This window comes from Colias eurytheme, chromosome 5, assembly GCF_061535395.1.
Source record: "Colias eurytheme isolate Ceu_HAF_F1 chromosome 5, ilColEury1 Martin Lab GWU primary, whole genome shotgun sequence".
NCBI lineage: Eukaryota > Metazoa > Arthropoda > Insecta > Lepidoptera > Pieridae > Colias > Colias eurytheme.
This window is the reverse complement of record NC_142984.1, coordinates 3,153,539-3,179,150: the sequence shown is the minus strand read 5'-3', so window position 1 is coordinate 3,179,150 and position 25,612 is coordinate 3,153,539. Positions and strand designations below refer to the sequence as shown.

Below are 25,612 nucleotides of genomic sequence, written 5' to 3'. Positions count from 1 at the left end.
ATTCTTTTTTTATTATATTCCTTGAAGTACAAGGATGGTTCTTATGTAGAGAAAACGTAAACATGTACCACGGGCGAAGCCGGGGCGGACCGCTAGTATATAAAAAATGAATCGCAAAATGTGTTGGTAAGCGCATAACTCGAGAACGGCTGAACCGATTTCGATAATTCTTTTTTTATTATATTCCTTGAAGTACGAGGATGGTTTTTACGTAGAGAAAACGTAAATATGTACCACGGGCGAAGCCGGGGCGGACCGCTAGTCTATAATATAAAAATGAATCCCAAAATGTGTTGGTAAGCGCATAACTCGAGAACGGCTGAACCGATTTCGTTAATTCTTTTTTTATTATATTCCTTGAAGTACGAGGATGGTTTTTATGTAGAGAAAACGTAAATATGTACCACGGGCGAAGCCGGGGCGGACTGCTACTTTTCGAATAAATGTGGAGTGATTGAATTGTTTACCTCAAAGCATTTTGAAAATACTAATTATTTTAGTCAGTGCTAACAACTTAACTACTCGTAAGTTAAATCTACATAATATTAGATATTATGGTTCGTTTTTTTTACCGACTTCAGTAAAATGAAGAGTTTTTCAATGCGACTGTATTTTTTGGATTTGTTACCTCAGGATAAGCCTTTTGCATGTGTCAACCGATTTTGATAAATATTTTTTTATTTGAAAGTTGGTGCCGACTGCCGCCTATGTGGCCCTATTTCGTTTTTGACGATTTGGAGCCGGTTAGTTTCCTTTTACTAATAATTATTATTTTTAATATAAGTATACCTAATATTACGGTTTACTTCAATGTTTAATATGATAAATATTATCATATTAAACATTGAAGTGGCTGACTGGCTATATTTAATCAAACAAACCCGCCATCCTGTTACAAATGACCCGAAACACTGACACAAAATTTCGGGTAATTTGTAACAGGATGGCGGTTCTACAGGGGTCTTAGTACGCAATGAAAAAAAGAAAAATGATGGTCAGAACGCTGATACCGGATACCTTAAGATACTGTAAAAAAAACAACGTTGAGCTAGCTTCTTATATTTTTAGGCTTGAGAATAGTTAAAAGTAGTAGAAGCCAGTTAAAATTAAAAATACTTACTAGAAGTTGTTTGATATAATCCCATAAGATTACACAGATTCACTTAAATGTAAGATATGGATAAGATGGCTATCTTATGTATCGAATGTTATTTATCGAATATTATTATTTAAACAAATGCCATCATTGTTAAATTATTAATACACAAAATATGTAGTATAATTTTAAAATAAGGATAAATTAAATTACTAGAACGAGTGCGCTGTGATAACACAAAATATACTGTGCAAAAGATAAAACATTTGTATCTCTTTACCTTTTGATAAGACGGTTAAATATACAGTCTAATTTGACGAAAAATTTTGATTAACTTATATCTCATAAATAACCATCAGAACGGGACATGCTTAATCTACGATATATTGTATTCCATAACAGTCTCGGTCGTTGAATGTTAAATTAAATTTATGAAATTTTTTTCAACATTGTAAACTTTTATTCAATATGAGAAATAAATCTCTGTCATAACTCATAACCCTATCAATCAATCATGAAAACAATATAAATACACACGACCACGTGTTTCCAAACCTTTTAAATTGATGGCTATTAACAGTGGAGCGATTTTAGGAATTGCAGATGGTTCCTGGCGGGAATCAGCTGATAGGGTTTGCGCAGTGCGCAAATCTGCGGGGGAGGGTGTACGGGGTGGGCTCAGTGCGGCGGCGCTCCGCGGTGCGCGCCTTCCGCCCGGCTTACCGTCGCGCCGCTCGCACCCTCGCCACGCGTGCTCCGAGCCTCGCGCGGGCACATGTCACGCGAACGCTCCCGCGGTCACAGAACACCCTCTACATAATCCCTGCGAAGCCCCAAAGAGAACCCGTCTCACCCCCAAACTGTGATATGCCACTCTCACACACCGGAACATGCAGATAGCGCAACAAAATTCTTCCGCTTCTCTTGGCGGTCTCACTGTGATGTTATGAGATATTTATATTTAAGCGAAGATGTTTGAAATGTCAATTCAAGAGTTAAACGGGAATGGGCCGAAGAAGAGGAAAAAGTCGCTGGAGAATATCTGTGATAATGACGGGAAGGGAGTGGAGTTGAATGGCGAGGAGAAGGTGGAAGGGAAGAGAGATGGCTGTGAGCAGAAGGCTGTGGGCACCGAGGGTGTGGAGCTGCTGCACTGGCGCGACATGCCGCAGCACTTGCAGTTCAACCCGTACGTCCTCACGGGCTACCGACCCCTCCAGGACTGGGGCGGCTGCATTAGAAGTCTATTTTACTTCCACAATGAAACAATCAACATTCTGACTCATGGTAATGTATAAACATGTTATATTTCAATGTATTGTTATAGATGTTTACTCAAATAGTTACGTATTAAGTCTTGGTCAATCAAAAAACCAGTAGATTTCAAGTAGATATAAATTTCTTTACCAAGCAGTAATTTTTGTAAAAAATATTATTCACGTTTATCAAGTTTCAAATAAAACTAGAAGTATTTGCTCTTATTTCTAACTTATTTAATTTAGTGTATTGAAAATCAATTCCTTTTTAGATGTAAGTAATACAAATCTAGGAATTTGACTACAAGTACTAAATTACAAATATTACTTCCTTAATACAAAATTATGACTCAAGATCGAAAGGGTGAGTAAATAAGGGTGAATTAGGGAGGGTTGATAATATTGAAGGGCTAAATAAACCTTTAGTTTTATAAGAGTATTTTCTGCCTTCCTGTATTGTTAAAATAAACCAGGCATAAAATATCTGAATTAATTGACCCAGTGAACTTCGCACCGACCGCCGCGACGGCGGTCTAAGACTTTTCTTTATTTTAAGATCGACAAAATAAATTTGTTAAATAAGAACAAATTTAACATAGTGCAATCAACTTACATATTATTTAACTTACAAACTGTACATACATAATTACAAACCTTTCTTCTTTATAATATTAGTATAGAAGTATAGATTAGTATTTAACCCGAAAAACATAAATACATAAAACTATAAGTCACATGAAAGGTTATAGACGAATTCATTGCTATTTAGAGGTAAAATACGGCTACGCGTATTTACGGGCAATAAATTGGTAGCATTCGTAGCAGTGCTACGGGAGGGCACACTACGTTTAATGCATGTCGAGCTACGAGTTACGAGTACATTGAGAATCGTATTTATGGACCCTATTTCTTTCAAAGCAATATTGCATGGTTTTACATGATTTGCTATTGATAAAATGATCAAAGGATGTTCGATGAATGTATTGAGCAGCCGCTTAGGGATAGAAAATATTTTACACTTCCTGGAAAATGGCTCTATGGGAATTTAAACAAAATTGTCTTTTATTATTCAACTGAAATTCAGTGCTATTAACAGACAATAGCTGTGGCTTAGATTAAGGATTGGTCTCCGCGCGCGCGCTACGACTAGATACCGCCCCACCTAAAAACAATAGCTCTGTGAGTGCGGCAACTCTTTTCTGTAGTGTGTGTTAGGCAATTTGTAAAGACGCTAGTGTGTGTGAAGAATTGGGCTGCCAGCTACATAAATTTTACCTCATAAATGGGAAATCTGGCATCTTGAAAAGAAGTTTGAAAAATATTTTTTTCATCCTGACCTGGCTTGGAATCGAATCCATGAACATGTGACTCAAATCCACTTGCGACGCTACTATACTATAGTCACAAAGGTTGTTTAAAAGTAAAAAAGCGGAAATAAAAAAAAAACATACATATTATATGAGTCAGTTAAACATGGTTAAACAGAAATAAATTATTGTATTATACTTTTTTATACATGTGTTAGTAATAGTATTGAAAAAAAAAAGTTCAAATTATTGCTAAAATATTTCCTCAACCACGTGTATTTTTTTGGATATGCAATACGGCAACACTGAATGGCGTCGTATTTTCGTAGAAAAATTTTTCGAAGTAAAGGAGAAATTTCGAATAATACGATACTTAGTGATGGTACGTGATCCCAGTGTCTTTCTTATTTTTTGATGTATTATTTTTAAATAGTTTTATGACACAAATAGGCATTTTACTTCAGATTTTGTTCAAAATCTTTATAAATTATCGGTTCACCCTCTCCACACAATGCTTGTGACACGACTGGCTTGGGTTAAGTTGGGTACGCCGAATTCGGCGTACTATAAGTTGCCGCATTTTTCAAGTACGCCGGCGGTATCTAGTCGTAGCGCGCGCGCGGAGACCAATCTATAATCTAAGAGCTGTGGTCTGTTTAAGTTTTGTATTGTTCTATGCATTATAGTATTTTCTAGTGTTTGATTTTACGCGAGTAATACATTTAGAAATTAAAGACTTTTTAACGGATTTTAAACGCGATTTATTCATTATATTATTTTCCCGACGCTTCGAATACTTTACAGCGAGCGTGGTAACGGGGAGACTCTGGGAATTGTTCTATGCAATTAAATAAAAAGTAGAAATGCTAGAAAGATTCAAATTGCATCGATGATTAATTATTCTGCAGTTTGCTACTTAGATAACTTGAATAAAGGAAATATGAAAAGTAAAATAGCTATTTTAATATTTGAAATGAAAGCTTACTATTATGGTAATACGATAAATTCATCAAGCTATTACCATAAAGTTATTTTGTATTGCTAGCCTTAAATATTTGTGACAGAATTGCCATTATTAAAATGATTTAACAACAGCAACACCGACGCAAATTGAGTTATGGTTCACAATAATCGAGTTCAGCTATTATTTCGTACAAAATGCTCGTTTTAATGGAAATGGTCAGCTGTACAATAATAATTGTCTTTGATGTAGAAATACAAATTATACCATTTGTATTTCAATCTGGTAAAGTGGTTGACGCGTCAGCGTAAAACCGAGAGGTCCTGGGTTCGATTCCCGGTGGAGACGAAAAAAAACAATTTAAAAAATAAATTTAAAACGAAGAACAAAATGTAGTAAATAATTACTATTATTTTTATATAAATAAGATTTAAAATTGATTAACACGCTCAGTGGTTCAATGCCGCAACAAGACAGTTTATCGAAAACAACGATCAGCAACGATAATATTGAATTGATTTTGTAATTTCTATTTATTTACTTGATGGATTTTTAATTTGAAATAACTATGGCTACACGGTGTTAAATAAACTTTTTTGAATCTAATAAAAATACCTAATAATAAATAAAGAAAACATAAATAAGTTTCCTTGATCAGAGGGAATTTACGACTTGGTACTACAACAAAGACTACAAACACTGGACCGAGTCCGGAGACCGGAGTTACTTTCCTTTCCTATTATGTATTTCATTAAAAATCTCATAAAATATGAGTAGTGTTTATAGGTATTTTATATTCTTCTTTATTATTTTAAAGGAAAAAAATAATAATGTTATTAAAAAAAAATAGAAGCGCTTTAAGATAACAACAAAGTAAGTCAAACAAAGCTTACCTTAATTTTTATGAAAATATTCATAGAATTAAAAAATCAAAGAAACTAAAAATAGGTCACCCTTATCTCCCAAAGCAATGTCACGTAATATAAAGCACCGCTGTCAGGTTACCGCGGCGCAAAAATATTGGACAATTCTGTTGTCCTTAGATTACCTCAATGTTGGACCTTTCTGTCGCTCCGAGAGTAATGGAAAGCTTAAGAACACTTATTTACAAATGTACAAGATAAACTGCGGGTTTATTTCTCAATTATATTGGAATATTCAAATATTACTAAAATTCGTTGCTCTTACGTGTTTATTTGGAAGAGCAGTTCTGTTTTTTAGGACATAAGGGAATTTATTTCATACCTTCATTAGCCATCTGGCCTATGTGTTTAGGTTTACATGAAGGTCTGTGTAAGCAAGCTTTGGTTCTACGAAATTCATCAAGGACACGATTATAACATTCGATTCGTGCGGGTGCATGGAAACTGCATCTCTATCTATATATACAAAAAGTATATAATTGAATAAAGCAAATTTTAACTTCGTAGTGTTTCCTCCCCCAAGTGTAGCACCGACGTCACAAATATTGACCCTGCGCTTTGGGAATTGGCTATTTTCGCTTGCAAAGCTTGATAGCCATTAAAGGAATGGAAGTGTGAAAAACAAATATGATCTTTATAACCATTGATATAAAGCTGTTAATAAAAATAATGTGCGATTGCAGAGGACTATTTTCACTTCTTCGTGTAACAATAACACTTCATAAATATAAATTATGTCCCATGTGGATACAGGATCAACATCCTGTACTCCCTTAAATTGAATTGTTGAGTTTCAGCATTAATATTAGTATTTATAGGAGTAGAGATAAAAAAATATAGTAAATCTATAATTTCAAGAGTAAGATTCAACTTTTTAAAATAAGTATATAAAGTTTAAACTTTAATGTTAAATTTACTGATTTACATTAAAAATATTAAGACTATGATTAAGACAACGCAAAGATTACTTATTGACATAGCTCTTTCTTTGTATTAAATCTACGTAATAAATAATATCGACGATTTAAATATGTAGTACATTTTTTGCTATAGTTATATTAGCAAAAAACCGCCATCCAAACCTTAGCAAAAGTAACATTGATTTACATATAATATTGACTCAAAAATATAAAAGTCTTTCTAGTACCACCTTATATCAACACTACGGGTGTCTAATAAAGTATAACTCCTATGGCCCTATACCCTTATTTCAGCCTTGTGTGCTATTAACTACCTAACATCAACTCAATTATGCAGTGCTGTTCGATGAGCAAACAGCAGTCACACTACCGATCCAATTTATATTCTTGATAATCACTAGCTGACCATTGTAACCTTTCAGTCATAATGCCCTGGTCGATTACTTTAGTGACGCGTGAAAAATTGATTGATGCCTTACAATACTTTTTATTACTATGTTTTATGTAGCTGATTTCAAAGAAAGGCCTATTTGATATGTGTGTTTAATGGATAAAGGATGATTAATTTACGAACTAATGAACAAGAAACTAAGGTCGAATTTTATCGATACATGTATTGTACATTTGGGTACAATTTATCATAGTCAGCATACAGTATGTAAGGAACTCTTGATTTATGGCGTACACATGATTCAGTTTAAATATACATGCTAGAACAAATTTGATTAAAGATTATTGTAGGTTCGTGAGTAGATTAGTACCAAATACTATCTACTTACTTATATGTACGGTTCTGTTTGCCTTTACAAAATCAAAGAGAAAATATATTTTCAATTTATAATATAGTCAAAATTATTGGTACCAAAATAATACGCCATTTTTTACGTAGGCTTTTACATGCAGGGATGATTTATCTTCGCAAAGGAAGCGTATACAAGGGGCTGAAATGTAAATCTGATGCTCAGCTTGCGCGGAAATTTATATATAATCAAAGAGCTCTTTTATCGAGAGACCTGTTATCAATGAAATATGGTTTTTCATCTTCAGGATTTGTTTTCACTCCGCTGTACTTATTTCCGATTCGGTAAAGCAAAACGCGATTAAGGAAAGCAAAGTTATTCTTCGTAATTCTTTTTATCCTATCCCAACATTGAACGCAACAATTTATTTCTAGTTATGCAAGATTTTTCTCGCGATATTTCCCTGAAATAGCTTACGTTTACCCTTCCGCTAAACTATTTATGAGGCTACGTGAAGGCACCTCGACCATGATGTTATTAGAATAATTTACTTAGAATCGTATAATCTTCGATTGCGAGAACTGTTAGCATTTGAAAGCACCTTAATAATATTTGCGTTAATAACAAATATCTTTATATGAGCTCCTATCATAATATATGCAAAATAAAATCTTTGAATCTAACAAAATACGTTCAAGAAAATGTGTTTCGTATTGCACTATGAATAAATTTTATTCTCAAGGAGCCGCCAGCAATTCACAATATTATTTTGTATTCATAAGACCGGAATAAGGGCCGAGAAAACAATAACTATTGTTCTTCTCACAGCTTTTAGTTTTTTATACAAATGGCCTACGGTAAAATTGACCAAAAGCGTTCGGAAAATATCGCTGTATTTGCACAACGCTCCCGATAGTATTTTAACGATTATTGTGCTGCAGGGGAAAGCCACTTATGGTCTTATATTAAATTTAAATATATTCAAAGATACAATTTCAGAAAGCATTTTGTTAAAACCCTTCCGAAATTAGATAAAAAAATTATATCAAATAGGATTTGAAATTTTCAGCCAAACATAGAAATGATAATTGTTTTTTATTATGTTTATTGTAAAATAATAAAATAAATACGCTTGGAAAGACAAGGTTTATTTTTCAGCAAGACAAAGGTTGTCAAAAATAGTTAAAACTGTTAAGAGATGAATGAAAAACTTTAATTCTCACAATTGCGCACCACGTAAGACGAAGGTAAGGTACCTAAATACAAAAAATAAATAACCCATTTAAGTTTTCAAATGGTTGCGGAAAATTCTGGTATTCTTGTTCTAGATAAAATAAATTCCAAAGCATCCTATTGAAAAATTGTGCTAGATTTAACTTTATCTCCTGGCGCTCACTAGCTAATTGTCCACCTACTTTAGTATTTAATGTTCTTTTATTTCCGTACTTTACTATTTTTCGTTATAATGAAACAGTTTCAGATTGCGTGTTTTTGGATTACGGCTAATCGATTCACAGAACTTGAACACGTGAATCGATTAGATGAAGCGTTTCTCAGAATTTCAATACAATTTTTTCGAATTATTTTCTAAATAGGCTACAAATCTTCATCACATATCCAATGACACATTGACTAAAAAAATATCCTAGTCTATCTAGAACATGAGATTTCTAATTATAACTAGGGATGTAACGATACATGATTTTGCCGATACGATACCGATACCGATATTTGTGGTAATGTATCGGCGATACCGATACCGATACCGATATCGATGGCTTGGTAGAAAAATAAATAGTGAATTATGCATAAAAAGTTACCAACATTTAACAGAGACAACTGTTAATCGTATTCTTTTAAATAAAAATGCCAAATCAAAAAACAACAAAACCATTTATTTTAGTATTATTATTTTACAAAGTCAGCTAAACTTTAAGTAATACACATACAATCAGTACCTAATAAAAGCTTACTATTGGTAGAGTTTTTTCAGAAAACAAAGTGCGCACGCGCGGGCGGCCTCCGGCCTCCCGCATCGTTCATTGGGCGCGGGTTTTTGAATTTTTTGATATCAAAAAAATTGGTTGTTTGTAAAGTAGGTTTACGATCGAGAAGTTTACGTACGTGATAACATAATGCAGTGGCAGCGCTCGAGATGAGACGGGAGATCGGTCCGTCTCTCTCTCGTTATACCTGCGTTCGCGCTCGTGAGGTTTTGATGTGACACAAGTTTATGAACATGTCACCCGACTAAAACGATTTTAAAAACGTTATCACGTTAAAAATTAAAAAAATTCAAAATTATTTATTTCTTTCCTTTACATAAACAAAGGAGATGGTCCAAAAATGTGTGGACCAAAAACCCAGAGTCGATTTAGACAAATTGGTTATCATTGGCTTTATTATATTGCACAATTTACCCCACCGAAAAATTAATGCCCATATCCATGGGGTATAACAGTTATAGGGTAATAAAGTATATATGGAAAAATCATGAGTAACTTGTTATTTTTACCACTTTACAAGACAAGTAGTTTACAATGTAAGTTTGTGTATGTGTCTGCATGGGTGTGTGTGTGTGTGTGTGTGTGTGTGTTTGTGTAGCTCATTGTACAGTCAACCGCAGAAAGATTTGATAACAAAAATAGACATTTAATGATTTAGATTTTTTGGACACTTATTAGTTCCTTTTGGTGTAACATCTTTTTACGGTTGGCTTTACCTGTTTTGTCTCATATTATTTTTCAGTTATTTTTATTTATTAAAAAAAAAGAAAATGGTGGGAAACATATTTATTTATTTCAATTATTTAGGCTCCGAAACTACTGGACCGATGGCGATGGAGAGAGCTATGCTTGGAGTTTCCCTCCGTGATCGAATTAGGAATGAGGAGATCCGGAGACGAACCAAAGTCACCGACATAGCTCTCAGAATCCCAAACCTTAAGTGGCACTGGGCGGGGCACATTGCTCGCAGGACCGATGGCAGTTGGGGCGGAAAGATCCTCGAATGGCGGCCGCGAATCGGAGGACGTAGTGTTGGTAGGCCCCCCACAAGGTGGACCGACGATCTGGTGAAGGTCGCGGGTAGCCGCTGGATACGGGTGGCACAGGACCGATCGCGGTGGAAAACCTTGGGGGAGGCCTATGTCCAGCAGTTGACGTCCTTCGGCTGATGGATGGTTTAATAGTATACTGCTGTTGTAAAAACTGGTAAAAATAACAAGTTACTCATGATTTTTCCATATATACTTTGTTAGCCTATAACACTCATACCCCATGGATATGGGCATAAATTTTTCGGTGGGATAAATTGTGTAATATAATAAAGCCATTGATACCCAATTTGTCTAAATCGACTCTGGGTTTTTTTTTGGACCATCTCCTTTGTGATTGGAACACTCCTAGTAAGCAAATAAAATGCTTGTGTCAGGAGGTTCCGCTCTTCCTTAACACTATTACAGAAACAGAAATAAAACAATATGAATGAATACAATGCAAAAGCATAAAAGAAAAGAAAGAATTTAATAAAAAAATATCGGTATCGGTTGATTTATTATCGGCGATACCGATATATCGGCTTTGCCGATATATCGGCCGATATATCGGTATCGGTATCGGTATCGTTACATCCCTAATTATAACCATGAGCGGAATGAATAAAATTACCGACTTAAGAAATTAGAATAGTCAAGTAACACAGTTATAAGTTTGTTAATGTTTTCTTTCAACATCATAGAGACAATCAACGTATTCCCGTGTGTCCTATAAAATGTAACTATACGGTAACAAAGTATTGCTATTAAAAGGTGTCACCATCAACATTTATTCTAGTAATTTTAAGTAACAACAGGTGACTAGCAATTTCCCAACAAGAGCAGTGCAAAGTTGGCGCCGCGCCAAACATTATGTAAGCAAGGTTTTAGGTGAAGGCTGGATTCATTATTTGCGGTCCAACGATACATATCAGCGAAAATGGGATACATCCAACAATTATTCCATCTGATTGTGACGAATTTTATTTAAACATTTCAATAATTCCGATGTATTTTGTACGAAGTAAGTACATTCGAATACTTCGATCGTCTTCGGTCTTTGGACGACGTAAGTAGTAATAATACCTACGTATAATTTACGAGCGTTAATTGGGTTCGATAATGCCTTCTGAATATTTGTCACAATTAAATTATAGCAAATATTCAGTAGGTATTTCAGCAGCCAATTAAGGCTCGTAAATCAGGTGCCGTTTAAAGTATAAATTGTTATTGTTACGATGGTATTTTAGAAATGAGGGCGAGTAAATGGTTTTTTATAAATAAGGGGGAGGAATAAGCTTTTTATTAGAAGAGGAGGCAAACGCGTAGTCGTCTAATGGCAAGTAATCAGCGCCGTCTGTGAACACCCACAAACTTGCGAGTTGGGGATATGGGCTCCTTGAAAATTACAATGTTCCAAAATAACATAACTAAGCTGTTTCTATAGTTACATAACGGAAACTTTCTTCAGAAAATTATTATGGATGATCGCCAACTGTCAAAAGCGAAGCGGGAACCGACATATCTTCAATCGCGTATTAACTTTAAATATATGTATTTTGGAGTTAATTTCTTAATTAATACGTTATACTACACTGTTCGATTAACAAATCGTTGTACACATTGTTCTAAATAGCGCATAATAGCTGTAATTAGTACGTCTATTAACGCGACACTGCTGTGTTTAAAGTTATGTATGTAACCATCACATTTAACGACATTTTCAAAGTGACGATATAACATACAAAACTTCTATGGATTAATCAGTTTGATAACTTTTGGAAACAATTTATGAAAATTGCTCTATCTTCATACTAGCTTATAATATATTTTTAGCGTTTTGAGATTTTGCTTGAGGGTTACGATTTGATTTTCGAGGAGCTTTCAATAGATCTTTTGTTTGATAATATTTTAGGTTATCTTTTGCTTCAGTAAAATTAAGTGCATAAAATTTAAGCCGATATTTTATAATGCGATATGCAATTCTAAATCTTGTTTCTTCATTGCAATATATGTGTTTTGTATATGTACCATGGAAAAGAGGCTGGCTATTTTATATATAGAGAAATAATAATCAGTGTGTTACTCCTGTGTAGAATGAATATTGATAGAATGCACTTACGCTGCTCATATTGAGCGGGATTGTCGATATTATAATATAAAATACACATAGCCAGTGCATTACAAGTTTAGTCACGCTCGCCTAGAGATGTACCGATATCGATCCTAAACTTCTACGAATTTCATAACATGTAACAGAATTCTGTAGAATTTCAATCAAAGGGACACATTTGGTGCGGAAAGATAGGGATATTTATGGATATCCATTCGCATTGACAAGTTATGATATTGTGATTTTCTGATGATAAAATGTATTAGAGTTGTGCTATTTTTGGTATTGTCGTCCCTAAATAAAGCGTGGAGTTATGTGACTGTGATAGAATATTATATTTGCTTGTCATTATTACATACATATATATTACTAGCAGTCCGCCCCGGCTTCGCCCGTGGTACATATTTACGTTTTCTCTACGTAAGAACCATCCTCGTACTTCAAGGAATACATATAATAAAAAAAGAATTAACGAAATCGGTTCAGCCGTTCTCAAGCTATGCGCTTACTAACACATTTTGGGATTCATTTTTATATTATAGAAAGATTATGTAACACGTGTACTTATTGAAATATATTTCTGAACTACTGCATTCTATCCAATACATTTAAGACGAGCATTTGATAAGGTCTTTGTCAAGGTCTATTAATTCCTTTTAGCTAGTAAATTATGTATTGCATAATTTAAAAATGTCCTTTATAAAGTTTTCAAAAAGCGCTCCCTTAACAAGCGCACGTTCTAAGCTATTATCATCCAACTTATATGCAGGAGGAGAGTTGAAAGTTTTTACGGACTTCAGAATGGCATAATAGCCTCTACAAGTTCGCTGGAATTGCAATATTTCGCTTTTATTGTGAGCACCGAGCGTCGCTCTACACAATGTTCTACTGGGTTTTACTTCTCACTGAGCAACTCGAATGAGTGTTACTAGTGCATTACAAAGATAGCGTCCTACATACTGTCGTAAATATTTATGGCTTGACGGTCTTTTGTAAAATGGTCTGAGCAGGAGCGCAGTTGTCCTGGGCTAAATCGTTTATAGTAAAAGGAGCTGATTTCCTATTTGATAGAAAACTGAACAGTGAAATATATGTGTAATATTTCTGGCTCATACCCTACAATATAGAATTTCATTAAATAAATGAGATGTTAACGGAAGTGATTGTCAAGAGCTCACGAAAAATCTCTCAAGAAATTGTATCAATACATTTTATCATGCTATTATCCAAAAGCCTTGATACCTGAAGCAAAAATATTTTTCAATTTCAAATACAAATTACGTTACCCTACATATGTATAAGTCTTTCTATTTGCATCTTCTATGCTCAGCTAATTAAAACCAAACATTGGTTTCATGATATGTTTACCTACGTAGGATCGCTTATAATATCTGATACTAATATTATAAAGAGGAAAGGTTTGTATGTATGTATGTATGTATGTATGGTTTTCACGCATAAACTACTGGACCGATTTTGATGAAATTTGGCACAGATAATCTTTAGACCTTGAGAAAGAACATAGGCTAACTTTTATTGCGAAATATGTACCACGGGCGAAGCCGGGGCGGACCGCTAGTTCTATATATGGACATGTATTCCGTATTACAGAAATTGATTATTAATATGATATATTTTTACCTGCGTTAGGCGCATTAAGTTAAGGATTGGTCAAGTCATGCTCTGAGATTCGCCTATTTGACGGAAATTCGGTCAAAACTATAATTATATTAAAGACTGCATACCTGGTCAAATAATTGTTTGGATATTTCTAATAACGTCACGGATAAATGTATATTTTATGAGAGGCAAACACGCAAGCACGCAATCCCTCAATTCTGTAGTCCTCAGGACCTCGCATAGAAAATATTGTATTCATCATTTTATTGAAAATGCTTAGTTTCCGCCATATTCATTTATAGCGGTTTGAAAACTCACTTCACTCTCTTATATTATGAACTAGATTTCCATTTTCCACCCGCGGCTTTGCCCTTTTTGTCTAAAATATAATAAATTATACCTTCCCCTTGAATCACTCTATCTCTTAAAAAACTGTATCAAAATCCGTTACGTAGTTTCTAAATATAAGCATACACAGGGATTAGGGACAGAGAAAGCGACTTTGTTTTAAACTAGGTATGTAGTGATGATTATCTTCTTATTATAAAATAATCGAAAAGGGGTTAAATTCGATATATGCCCTTTTAACTAATAACTAAAGAGTAGCTCTGTCCTTCCTTACTCTGTAATTTGTGATGCGCTTGATATTATCAAATTATTGTCCCCCATTTTTACGTGCCAACAATGTTTCAAATCGACACGATGATTAGAAACGGATGGGTTTTTAATGTAATAACTAAACTATAACCTAATACTATGTATTAATCGTTGGAAGCTATCGGTTAATAAATAGCATATTTAATTTACTTATATAGAAAAATAAAGGGTTCTATCGTGTTTTTGCTTCATATTTTCTGTTTTCCTTATGTTCAACAACACAAAATCCTTACATAAAACTCTACATTAAAATTTTCTACTCAAAAAACTTGAAACTGGAACAAGTAAAAATCACAAGTTAAAAAGAACAGTTGTATCCACGTCGTAACAGTATAAATTTCACATGCAAATTCGCGACAGAATGAATATTCGTTCAGAAACTTGGTTAATGAAATTCTACGTTTATACTGAATATCAGTTTAGGAATTGGGCTCTCTTGCAAATAACGAGCTAACGAAGTAACGCTCAAATCTGTGCGGTTGCTATTCTGCTACATGGCTTCTGATTCTGTTCAATATTGTTTTGAAATTTATGTTTCAATAGTGAATATGGAACATGCCGTAGGATTTGGGTCACGTACGCATTGTGGATTAAAATGTAGAAGGCACGATTTGATGTGTTGTCCAAACAAGGAACGAAAAATAGGAAAAATAGGAAGGATTTATTTACGTGTTCATATACATTAGAAGTGACACAGAACATTCCGGACTTTCTTCAAAAATAAATTTCAAAATTAATCAAATGCTTATTTAACTACTTTATTTCTATCCAAAACTATACCTATCTAAGTTCTAACGTATATTTCCGATTATATTCCTAGTTTTATATGCATCAAAAGAAACACACTTCCTCGTTATTTCTCCAATTAACGAAACTAGGTAACTATTTAAAAAAGCAGTTCATAAGCGAAAGTTATAATATGCTAAAGCAACTTCTGCACATGCATCGGAATATAGGTCGTGGAGTTCAGTTAAAATGTTCTTAACAAGTTTTAAATACTAAGCTTTGAAAAAAAATGAATGAAAGTTTTTCAATTCCACATTAACGCTACTTTTGCTTTTACATTGGTATATACTGAATAAAGCGTACTTTTATTAAAATGGTTTCAATGAAAGGTAGGTAATAAATAAGTTTAATCAAAAAACCAGCTTTTACCAAAGCTTTTATTGCATTTTACAAAATTCATACAACGTATAAAAGAAATTAAACCACCATTGGCGAAAGACCGAAACGGCAGCAGATATCACATTCTAAAACCATTGTTAAACCCTTACTACTACCTATATCTTTACCTATATTTGGAATCTCTTTGTTCGCTTTCGGATTTTAACGAACCACTCATATGTGCATTCATGTGAATACATAACAGGATAAATCTTCTAAAAACATTCAATGTCTGACGATAAATCCTCGGCTTATCGTACAAAATTGGGAAATCCCATGTGCGTACAAACCTTTTATGTGTATAATTGGTTCTTTCTGAATATAGAAGTTAGAAGTGACAGTAATCTGTGGTCGCCTTTCAGAGATCACTGCATATTCATAAGGCCGCAATTTTTGCTATGTTTTATTTTATCCTCTCAGGTTTTTGTGACATAAAACAAATAAATAACCCTATTAATTTTTTATTTTGAACGTATATATCTTTTTTCACTTCACTTCTTTCATCTCTTCACTTATTGCTAAAGATCTGTCTTCAGCTAAATGGATTTAAAAATAAAAATATTAGAAGCTTATCTTCTGCATAAAGACAATTATAAAGTGTCATTACGTAATCAAACACTACACTATGAACCTTGTAATTATGGCACAACTTACAATACAACCTACATTCCTAAGTTCAATCGATAATATTATATGCAAATTGCAAGCATATTGTTATTTATTATTATAACTTTTTTTTTAAGTTTTTTGTGTTAGGCTATTAATATACAAAATCATGCAATCTGCTGAAATACGGCATCGTTGTAAAGAAAATGAATGTAGTTAATTTCCATACCTAAATAAAAATAAAAAAATAAACTCGGTATTAAGAATACTTAGGTTTCTAAATTCTAGAATAATAATTGCGCTTCCCATAAAAGTATTGTCGGAATTGGAGCACACAATAAAATAAAACTGAATACTCGTATACAGTCATTAACGCGCCAAACAAAACAGTAATAAATAATTAAACTTACATACCCTAAAGTCAAATAGTCGAGTTAATTTTTAATTGGCATCCAATTTGTGGTCTTGAAGACCACGCCTGTTGAATATTTAACAGTTACTAGACAGTTTACATGTAACACGCCCATGTTGTATAATCGTTAGCATATTCGGCGTTAAACTGTGTAATTAATAAATATTAGTTTAAATACTTAATTGTACTAAAATAACATCACTAAATATATGTCTTGACTCTTCACTCTTGTCGGTTATGCAATCTCTATCATACAACCTTATGATATAGGATAAAAATGTCACGTTTTATACAATATTTTTTTTTACGTTGTCTTTTGTATTTCTAGTGGAGAATTTTGTAGAAGCTTAAAACTTTTTCGTATTCGTTACGTAATCAATTCACTGAACTGAACCGACACCATTGTGGAGTATGGACTAGATGCATTTCACATTTGTTTCACTAATCGATTCTTTGTTCGAGCAACGATAATGAAACTTTTTGCTTCACATAGAGCTTTGCCTTTCGTTAGTCTCATTTGGAGATAAAACCAGGACCCATCGGTTCTACTTTCAACTTTAAATCCTGTATATTATATTGTGCTAATAATCGATTGATATAATCTGTAGTACCTATATAAAAATATAATGCTAAAGAGTTTGTTTGTTTAAACGAACTTATCTCAGGAACTGCCAGACCGATTTCAAAATTATCTCAATAGATAGACTTGCAATGGAATTATGAGCAAAACTTTAGTCAAATGATTTGACGTCATTGAGTAAAAAATATTCATTCTCATCAATAAAAAATAAATAGATTTTATGGCATTTTGGCTCGATAATATCTGCCTCTTTGAGATATCATGCCTCTTATAGTTATTATGATTGCTTGCGGTTTTCCTGATTCAATGTTGCAAGTCACGATTAATTTCAAGTCGTGATTATTTTATTTAGTAATAACAAAAAGGTAACTGTAAAAAGCGTCCTGATGGACTTTTGGCGTGAGGAAAAAGATATAAACATTACTGTACAATGTTAAAATTGCGATGACGCACTAATGAGTTTATAATTTTTAAAAGAGGATCTGAAAAATTGTAATGCATCATTTAGGAGGACATACATATATCACTTATAATAAGTTATCGATTAGGTTCCTTAAGTTTAATAGAAAATTACGTAGGTACGATTTATTAAAAAAAAATATTCTGTTCTTTTCGAATTATAAGAGGTAATTATTATTCCTTTCAGATTTAAATTGGTGAAACGGTGCTTTGACAAAAATCTTTCCTTATAATGGAAACGTATTGAATTTTAATGATTTGATTTTTTGTTAAGTGCAACATTAATTCAGTGCTGATATTATAAAAAACTAGCTGTGCCCTGCGGTTTTACCCGCAGTGCTCTGCTCCTGTTGGTCTTAGCGTGATGATAATCGTCCTCGATAAATCTAACACCTAAAGAATTTTCCAAATCAGACCAGTAGTTCCTGAGATTAGCGCATTCAAACAAACAAACATACAAACAAACTCTTCAGCTTTATAATATTAGTATAGATAAACCATTTTTACGAAGACATCTTTTAGTTGTAGTTATTTATTTCCACTAATTGATTTGAATTACTGGATCCAATTGTTCGCCATCTTATGCTAAGAAGTAAAGTAAAGAGCTAAGAAGTAAGAAGTGTAAGAATGTTTGTCACTCTTTCATGCAAAAACAGCTAAATGGATAATGATAAATGAATAAATGTAATAATCTAATAGTCTGCTAGTAAAAACTAACTATATCTCAAATTCACGATACTTTAAAGAATACTTTAAAGAGTAACAAATATCATTATGAATATAAACTAAATAGCGAATTCCCGTTCATCCGTTTATAATGACTAACCTAATTTAATTAAAAGCAGCCAGACAACAGTTCGCACTCCGTACTAAACTGAATTATCCGCTACTCTAACATTCTAGTGTCGTTTTGTATATTTAAATAATTATTTCACGGTAACTAAATAGTTATTTATTATTTCATCAAATTGATATATCTCTCTAGTACAGTAAGGTGTTTTAAATAGCGTATTTAAAATGAATAAAAATACATATTTAAAAATTATATTCATCACTATAAATCTTCACAAAAAATATTATAGGCAAAATATAACAATAGCGCTTTTCTGCAAAACCTTGAGCAACGAGAGCACACATTCACGCTTTATATTCTTAAAGATCATTGACGAGAAAAGCATCTTATTCTTTTCTAACAGCATAGAGGTACGAGCTGCTTGCCCCGGCTCCGACCAGGTTCATCTGCAGTAGAAACAAAAAAAAAGTCCCTCTTATTTAGGAATAGGAACACCTTCTGACAATGAGAAAAAAAAACATGCATTTAGATGATTAATCGAATGAATATAGATTGGTTTGAAAAGCTGTATCCAAGGGAACGGCAATAAAGTCGATAGCTTCTAAATCCATAAACCTTGGTACACACTTAGGCTAGACCGTTATCGGTATCAAACCCTATTAGCTTTGACTTTGAACTTTACAATAAAAGGGAAAAAACGTCAAAGATCATTCGCGTGAGGGCGTCGCTTGGGGCGTCGCGTGACTCGTTTGGCAATTCGCAACCCTCCTGTCACTTATCACCCTTTTCACTTGCTCTAACTGTTGGTGTATGGATCCATTAAAATGCTAACAATGTAAGCAACGAAACTAGGCAATGGAAAGTGGATTTTCCCATTTAGGCACGAAAAGCTCGGCGTAGATTGCTAAACCCTTTTGTAAGTTATGTTTATTCGTTTTATCGTACTTTTCTAATAGAGGTCATAAGTGAAAATTCTTTTAAAAATAATTATACATTATGTAATGATAACAAGTCTCAATACCTTGACATTATATTATTACCTATAATACCTATACAAAATAATTTCAAATACAAAAATACCCAAACCTTCTGACATCTATTGCAATAACGTACCTATTACAATATCTATTTATTCTGAGGTAGATGCTATTCAGACAAATTGTAATTGAAAATCGTTTCCAGGTGTATCGCTAGTGTTCATAGTGGCGGTGCTGCCAGGCCTGCTCCCGTGGGGCGGCGGTGGCGGCTGGGCGTGGTTCCTCTCGCTCTGCCATCTCCTCGGAGCCCTGGCGCCCTGGTGCGGCTCCTTCCTGTACCACCTGTTCATGAACCACACGAGAGGCGCCAGCTTGTACCATAGACTGCTGCAGCTGGATATGCTGGGGATTTGGGTCAGCCAGAGCATAGGTAAGTGGTACTGAATTTGTGGTTTATTGTTGTAGTACAAAATGGGTTGTAATATCTTTCGGAAATAATAGTAATTCACATTTTTGAATTTATTTAAAAGAATCAACTAAATGCTACATAAAAAACGTCGCTTGTACGATTTACAAGATCTAAAAATTATTATAATTATTAAAAAAAATGATTGTAATGCAGTGTTTTTAGCGACTTATTATATTTCATAGAATGTTGAAAATGAAAAGATCTCTATTTTCCACAAAATAACTAACTTGCCAAGCAAAAATTTCGACAAATATCATTTCAGTTTGTTTTCTGTGTGCAAAAATATTAATTAATAAAGTAACCAATGAAAACATTAGGTACATTACGTTCGTTCAATTAACTCGACACTTGTTTATTTTCCTTCCAAGATGCTGCAGTTTCGTTTGAACAGAGGTCTAATTAATTACCTTCTCCGTGACAGTTCATTTAATTAAAATTGTTAAATTTGTTATGAAGCTGGAAGTATTTAAATACGCAATAGAAAAGTTGCAAATTTAAATTAACATTAACTTTATTTATGTAGAGCAAGGTAAGGAAAAACACAATTATTATTTTACGAAATGAAATCATAAGAGGTATGAGAAGGGTATGAGTGACTATAAATCTGTTTCTAGAACATACGAGTTGAAGGAATATTTTTCCAGGTTTTGCATACTTACAGAGCCCCAAATTTGTTATTCTATTAATAAAAGGTACTTAATAGGTATTTTCTTCAGGCTGTAGACGATATCGGTAGGTATAATCCTTATTTATTTATAAATCAATAATATTCTATTTATAATCTGTGAACTATGATTACGAATGGTGGAAAATAATATCTATTGAATTAATGTGTTATTTGTGTAACTAAAATCCAATTAAAGATTTAAACTGAAATTTCATATTATTAACATGTCAAATATTATGTAAATAACAGTAACATTCTAGTTATACATTCCTATCGTCAGTGTAATATCTAGTTCGTAGTTCCTAACTCATGGAAACCGTTTCAGATGTAACGACTCAGAGAACACGCTCAGCAAATGTACTTGTAAATGGATAACTGAATTTCAAGTGATTTATATCCGTTTTCAAAGGAATGGCTTCAGTAAATATATGCAATATATGCAGTATATGCAATACGCGAATATTAATGTAGAAACTGCAAGAAACGAATAATTCTGTTTGTATTATAAATATATTTTAAACAGTGTCATATTAGTATATTTTTGTAAATCAATGTCTCGTCAGTTATATTTTAGAATAACTTTCAAGATAAGGATTATACTATACAGTGTAAAGTACTATTAGTTGTAATACTAATATGAATTAGATCTCTTTTATATAACGTAGCATCTCCAACGTCCCCAATAAAATGTCAGTCAAAATGGATTCCAACGTAATTCAAGCTAAAGATTTATTTAGGAGCTAACATTAGCCAAAAATATCAACGCTCTACATGTAAAAATAATATTATCTCAGTAGTGCCTATATATAATATCTGTGATAATACCGGCTCAGAATACCCTTCCCAGAGGATATAATGCGGGTAGCCGTAAAATGAGTACTTAATATTAAACTAGAAGGGTTCATCCTTGGTTCATCGCATTTGCGCTGCGGTCGTGGATGTTAGCGTATTTCTGACTAACATAACATTTGCTTTATAACTATATTTTTTTTTGAATAAACGAATGATTGCCGGCATAGACTGTTTGCAGGGCCAAGGCTATTCGCTTAGTGGGAATTTGATTTGTTTTAGTTTAGAAACAGTAATGTTTAATCAATAGTTAACAAAAAATAAAAAGCTTTCTAAAAAGCGCAGATTTTAGATAAACAAAGATTTAACATTTGACAAAAATTTAACATAAATCTCAAAGAAAGCTTCCTTAGACAGTATCTATGGCGGTGTTTGTGATTCTGTAAATCTGCAATATAAAAAGCTTTTTGTCTGAAAATTGTCTAAAAATTTCAAGTCCGGTGGTAGACAGGCTGTTTTGACATGAGAGGAGATCAAGCAATCAAAAAATTTAAGTGCCATGAAAGAAACGTTACTTTTAATATAAAATTTTTCACTACACTATAAGGCAATTTCACTATTTCACTTTTAATTTCATAAGCGAGCTCTCAACTATTTCTGTGAGCGTACAAAAACTTGACATTTTGCTTATTTACCGCTTTACATAATGAATACGAACTGTAGCACGGAACGCTCTTGACCTGACATTTACGGCACGTGCTAGCCGCCCAAAGAAACCAGAATTGGCTTACTTACAGACTAACAAAATCTTTAAATCCTAGGTACTAATATTATAAACGAAAGTTTATGAGTATGGATGTTTGTAACTCTTTCACAAATAAACTATTGGACGGATTTGGATTAAACTTTACAGTAATAAAGGTTGTGTTTTCATACGTTTCAATTTACGAGAGTATTACACATTTATAAATTACAGAGTATAACGCAATTAAATCGCGTTTAAAATCCGTTAAATTATTTATTTTACTGAATGTAATGAAGGTCATCAGAATAACACATGAAGATAGAAATACTTCATTTTGCCCATATGGTTTCGTCCGCGCGGCACAGCTAGTAAATTTATATAAAGGTTTATATCAAACAGTATTTATGTCTGTTACGATAACGAACGAATCACTGATTGGGTGGATATAGCGTGAGACGGGAAAAAAGGTTTTTGTCGCAAAATGAAACTAGAAGGTAATGAAATTGGTGATGGAGATTAGTGTAGAGAAAATAATCAAGAAAGTGGACATTATCTTTTTCAATATGTGAAATGTACATGATAAATCTACCAATTATGTATTACAGTATTTTATGAACTTACAAATTCTGTAATAAATTAATATGTATTTAAAAATTCTGTTTTGTTTTCAAACATGGATACTATTTTAGTTTGGTTATATTTTAGGCTAGGTAAGATTATATTTCAGTAAGAATCAGGATATTTATAAAGATTATCATATTTAAATAATATAATACTTATAAATAAAAACCACATCACTGTTTTGTTCGTGTTTCAATAACATGTCTTTCTAAGTGTAATTAGGATCTATGTTCGACTCCCGATGAAGACCAACTAATAAAAATCAAGTTATTTCACAAAAGTTATGTCACTTCAAGTTTTTTTATAGATGGTTAATGAATAATTATCTATAATAGGATAAAAGGAAAATCAATTTGTGAAGTCGTACCAATGATCGGGCTTCACGTAATCCGTTGAGAATATTTAAACTTATTCATTACCTTTATCGTCAGTTTACATTTAAAAATACTTTTCACAATTTATACGTAACTGCATACTTAAAACGCAATAATTTATTAGATTGTTACTAAGAGGGCCCTACTACTCCAAATTGTGTAAAATTTAGAAAGGAAATAAACTATTTTTATTTTATTTATTTATTATTGCAAAGTGTTACAACAATATTTAATATGACTTCAAAATATTGCTCAAAATCTTATCTTTAAGAAAAACTTTAAAAATAAAGTTAAAAAACGCGTAGATATACAATAAACCTGAAACAAAGGAACTACTTTCTAAGAACAATAAAAACCATTAGTGAGGTGTATTTTATAAATTATATTTACAAAGGAAAGTCGTTAACTACGTAATTTAATATTAATAGAGTTCGCTTTACAGTTTTATATAACAGAAAATTATCCTGCCTGCTACGGAAAGCTTTAAAATTATCTTCATTGTTTCCATTATACAGTGTGTGAATAAGTCTCGTGTCCCCGTAGTGGGGTAGGGGGCAGATGCATTATTCATAATACATCTGTTTCACTGATCGATTTTTCTTTAGGGACAAGTAGGTGATCAGCCTTCTGTGTCCTGCCAGACCGAGACATTTTTTTTTTTCGTCTCCACCGGGAATCGAACCCAGGACCCCTCGGTTCTACGCTCACGCGTCAACCACTGTACCGAGGAGGTGGTCAATTATACAGTAGTATGATATTAATAAGTGTATAATTTTGCAATTTAAAACGTAAAAAGATGGTCTGGAAAATTCGGAATTTTTTCGTATCAGCATTAAAAAAAACATTTTTAATTCGGATATTGATATTTTTTCTATTCGCTGTTGAATACGTTACCTACTTTACCCACGTCAACAGTTTATTTTTTTTGCGTATTTACCTCAAAAATTACCAACATTTCATATAACTAAACAACGTTTATCCGTTGATGTCTTAAAAATAAAGTTGTGTTGAAAAATCTTAAAATAAATAAGCTCGCTGACCCCAACGAGCCGTTGTATTGTCGCTGACGTTCCCGAGTTTCGTTCCAAAATAAAAGAGCCACGAAGCAGGGGAATGACTGAATGTAGGTCAGCTTAGCGCATCACTTACATTAGTGATGCTACCCTAACTTCTAATTAAGATTGTACAAACATGATGTTGATTCTACGAGATCTTGAAATGCCAAGAAAATATTATCTTTAGTAACATTAAGATTTGTGTAAATAATGTATATTTTGTAAATGTGTGAGTGGTGGTAGAGTCCTGAATAATTTGTTTTAGAAAATAAAAGAGAATTTTCGTATCCCTTCATGATTGACTTGTATTAAAGGAATGTAGCCCCGTTAAACACGTTTTTGTCACTCTTTATAATTAGTTTTTGGGACTGTTTATTTGAAATGACTAAAAGGAATTAAATATTTGCTATTTAAAGTATATTCTCGGCAGATTTCTGAATTGAGAATTGATTTGATTGTGGTTTGAGAAATCTTGTGAAAAATATTTTAACTATATTAGTTTCGTTTATAGAATCTTCACTTGTACTGATTTTGCTCTCTTTTTTAATAAAAATTTAATATTACACGTCTGCCCACAGCGTCTGCCCTTGACAAGTGGTGCATGCTGCTGAAAAAAAGTAAACAATTCTGATGAAGCCGCATTTTCACCCTTGTAATATGTAGTTTAAAAATAGTACAATACATATGTGGATTTAATCAATATCATAACTTTATTTAATAAACACTTGAGCATAAAATTCCATAGAATTTTAATAACATTATAACATAGTATACTTCCATACTTATTTTAATCTTTTGTGTGCTTAGTTTTGATATTTCAATAATGGAATTCCCCAAAACAATAATTATAAATACTTATTCCCTGTGCAAATGATTTTTCCTCAGAGGTAATTAATTAGATCATAAATACGAATATTGTAACTTATATAGACCGGGAGATACTGACACAAAATTTCGAGTCATTTGTAACAGGATGGCGGTTTTACAGGGTTCTTAGTACGCAATGACAAAAAGAAAAATTTATTATTAATTTATATAAGTGAAGATTTCCAACACCTAGATCTTTGAAATTTTGTATTTATATTCGTTGATCCTCAAACTTACAGGAAAAATAAGTGCCATACTGTTACAAATCGTTTGACTTTCGCTATTTTTCCGACGAGTTCGACTAACGCCCACGCGACTAACCCACCGGTACCAGCGTTCACACCATCATTTTTCTTTTTGTCATTGCGTACTAAGACCCCTGTAGAACCGCCATCCTGTTACAAATG

At 33.0% G+C, this 25,612-nt stretch overlaps 1 protein-coding gene across 1 annotated transcript in view; it reads left to right on the top strand.

Moving 5' to 3' along the window:
* Positions 1 to 2,018: 2,018 nt before the first annotated feature.
* The window catches only part of LOC149908356 (progestin and adipoQ receptor family member 4), a 67,814-nt gene continuing 44,220 nt past the window's right edge, over positions 2,019 to 25,612 (top strand). Inside the window, exons 1-2 of the mRNA XM_090102259.1 lie at positions 2,019 to 2,383; positions 19,824 to 20,048. Coding sequence (XP_089958385.1) covers positions 2,068 to 2,383; positions 19,824 to 20,048 — 541 coding nt within the window. The 5' untranslated portion in view covers positions 2,019 to 2,067. The remainder of the gene's footprint in view (positions 2,384 to 19,823; positions 20,049 to 25,612) is intronic.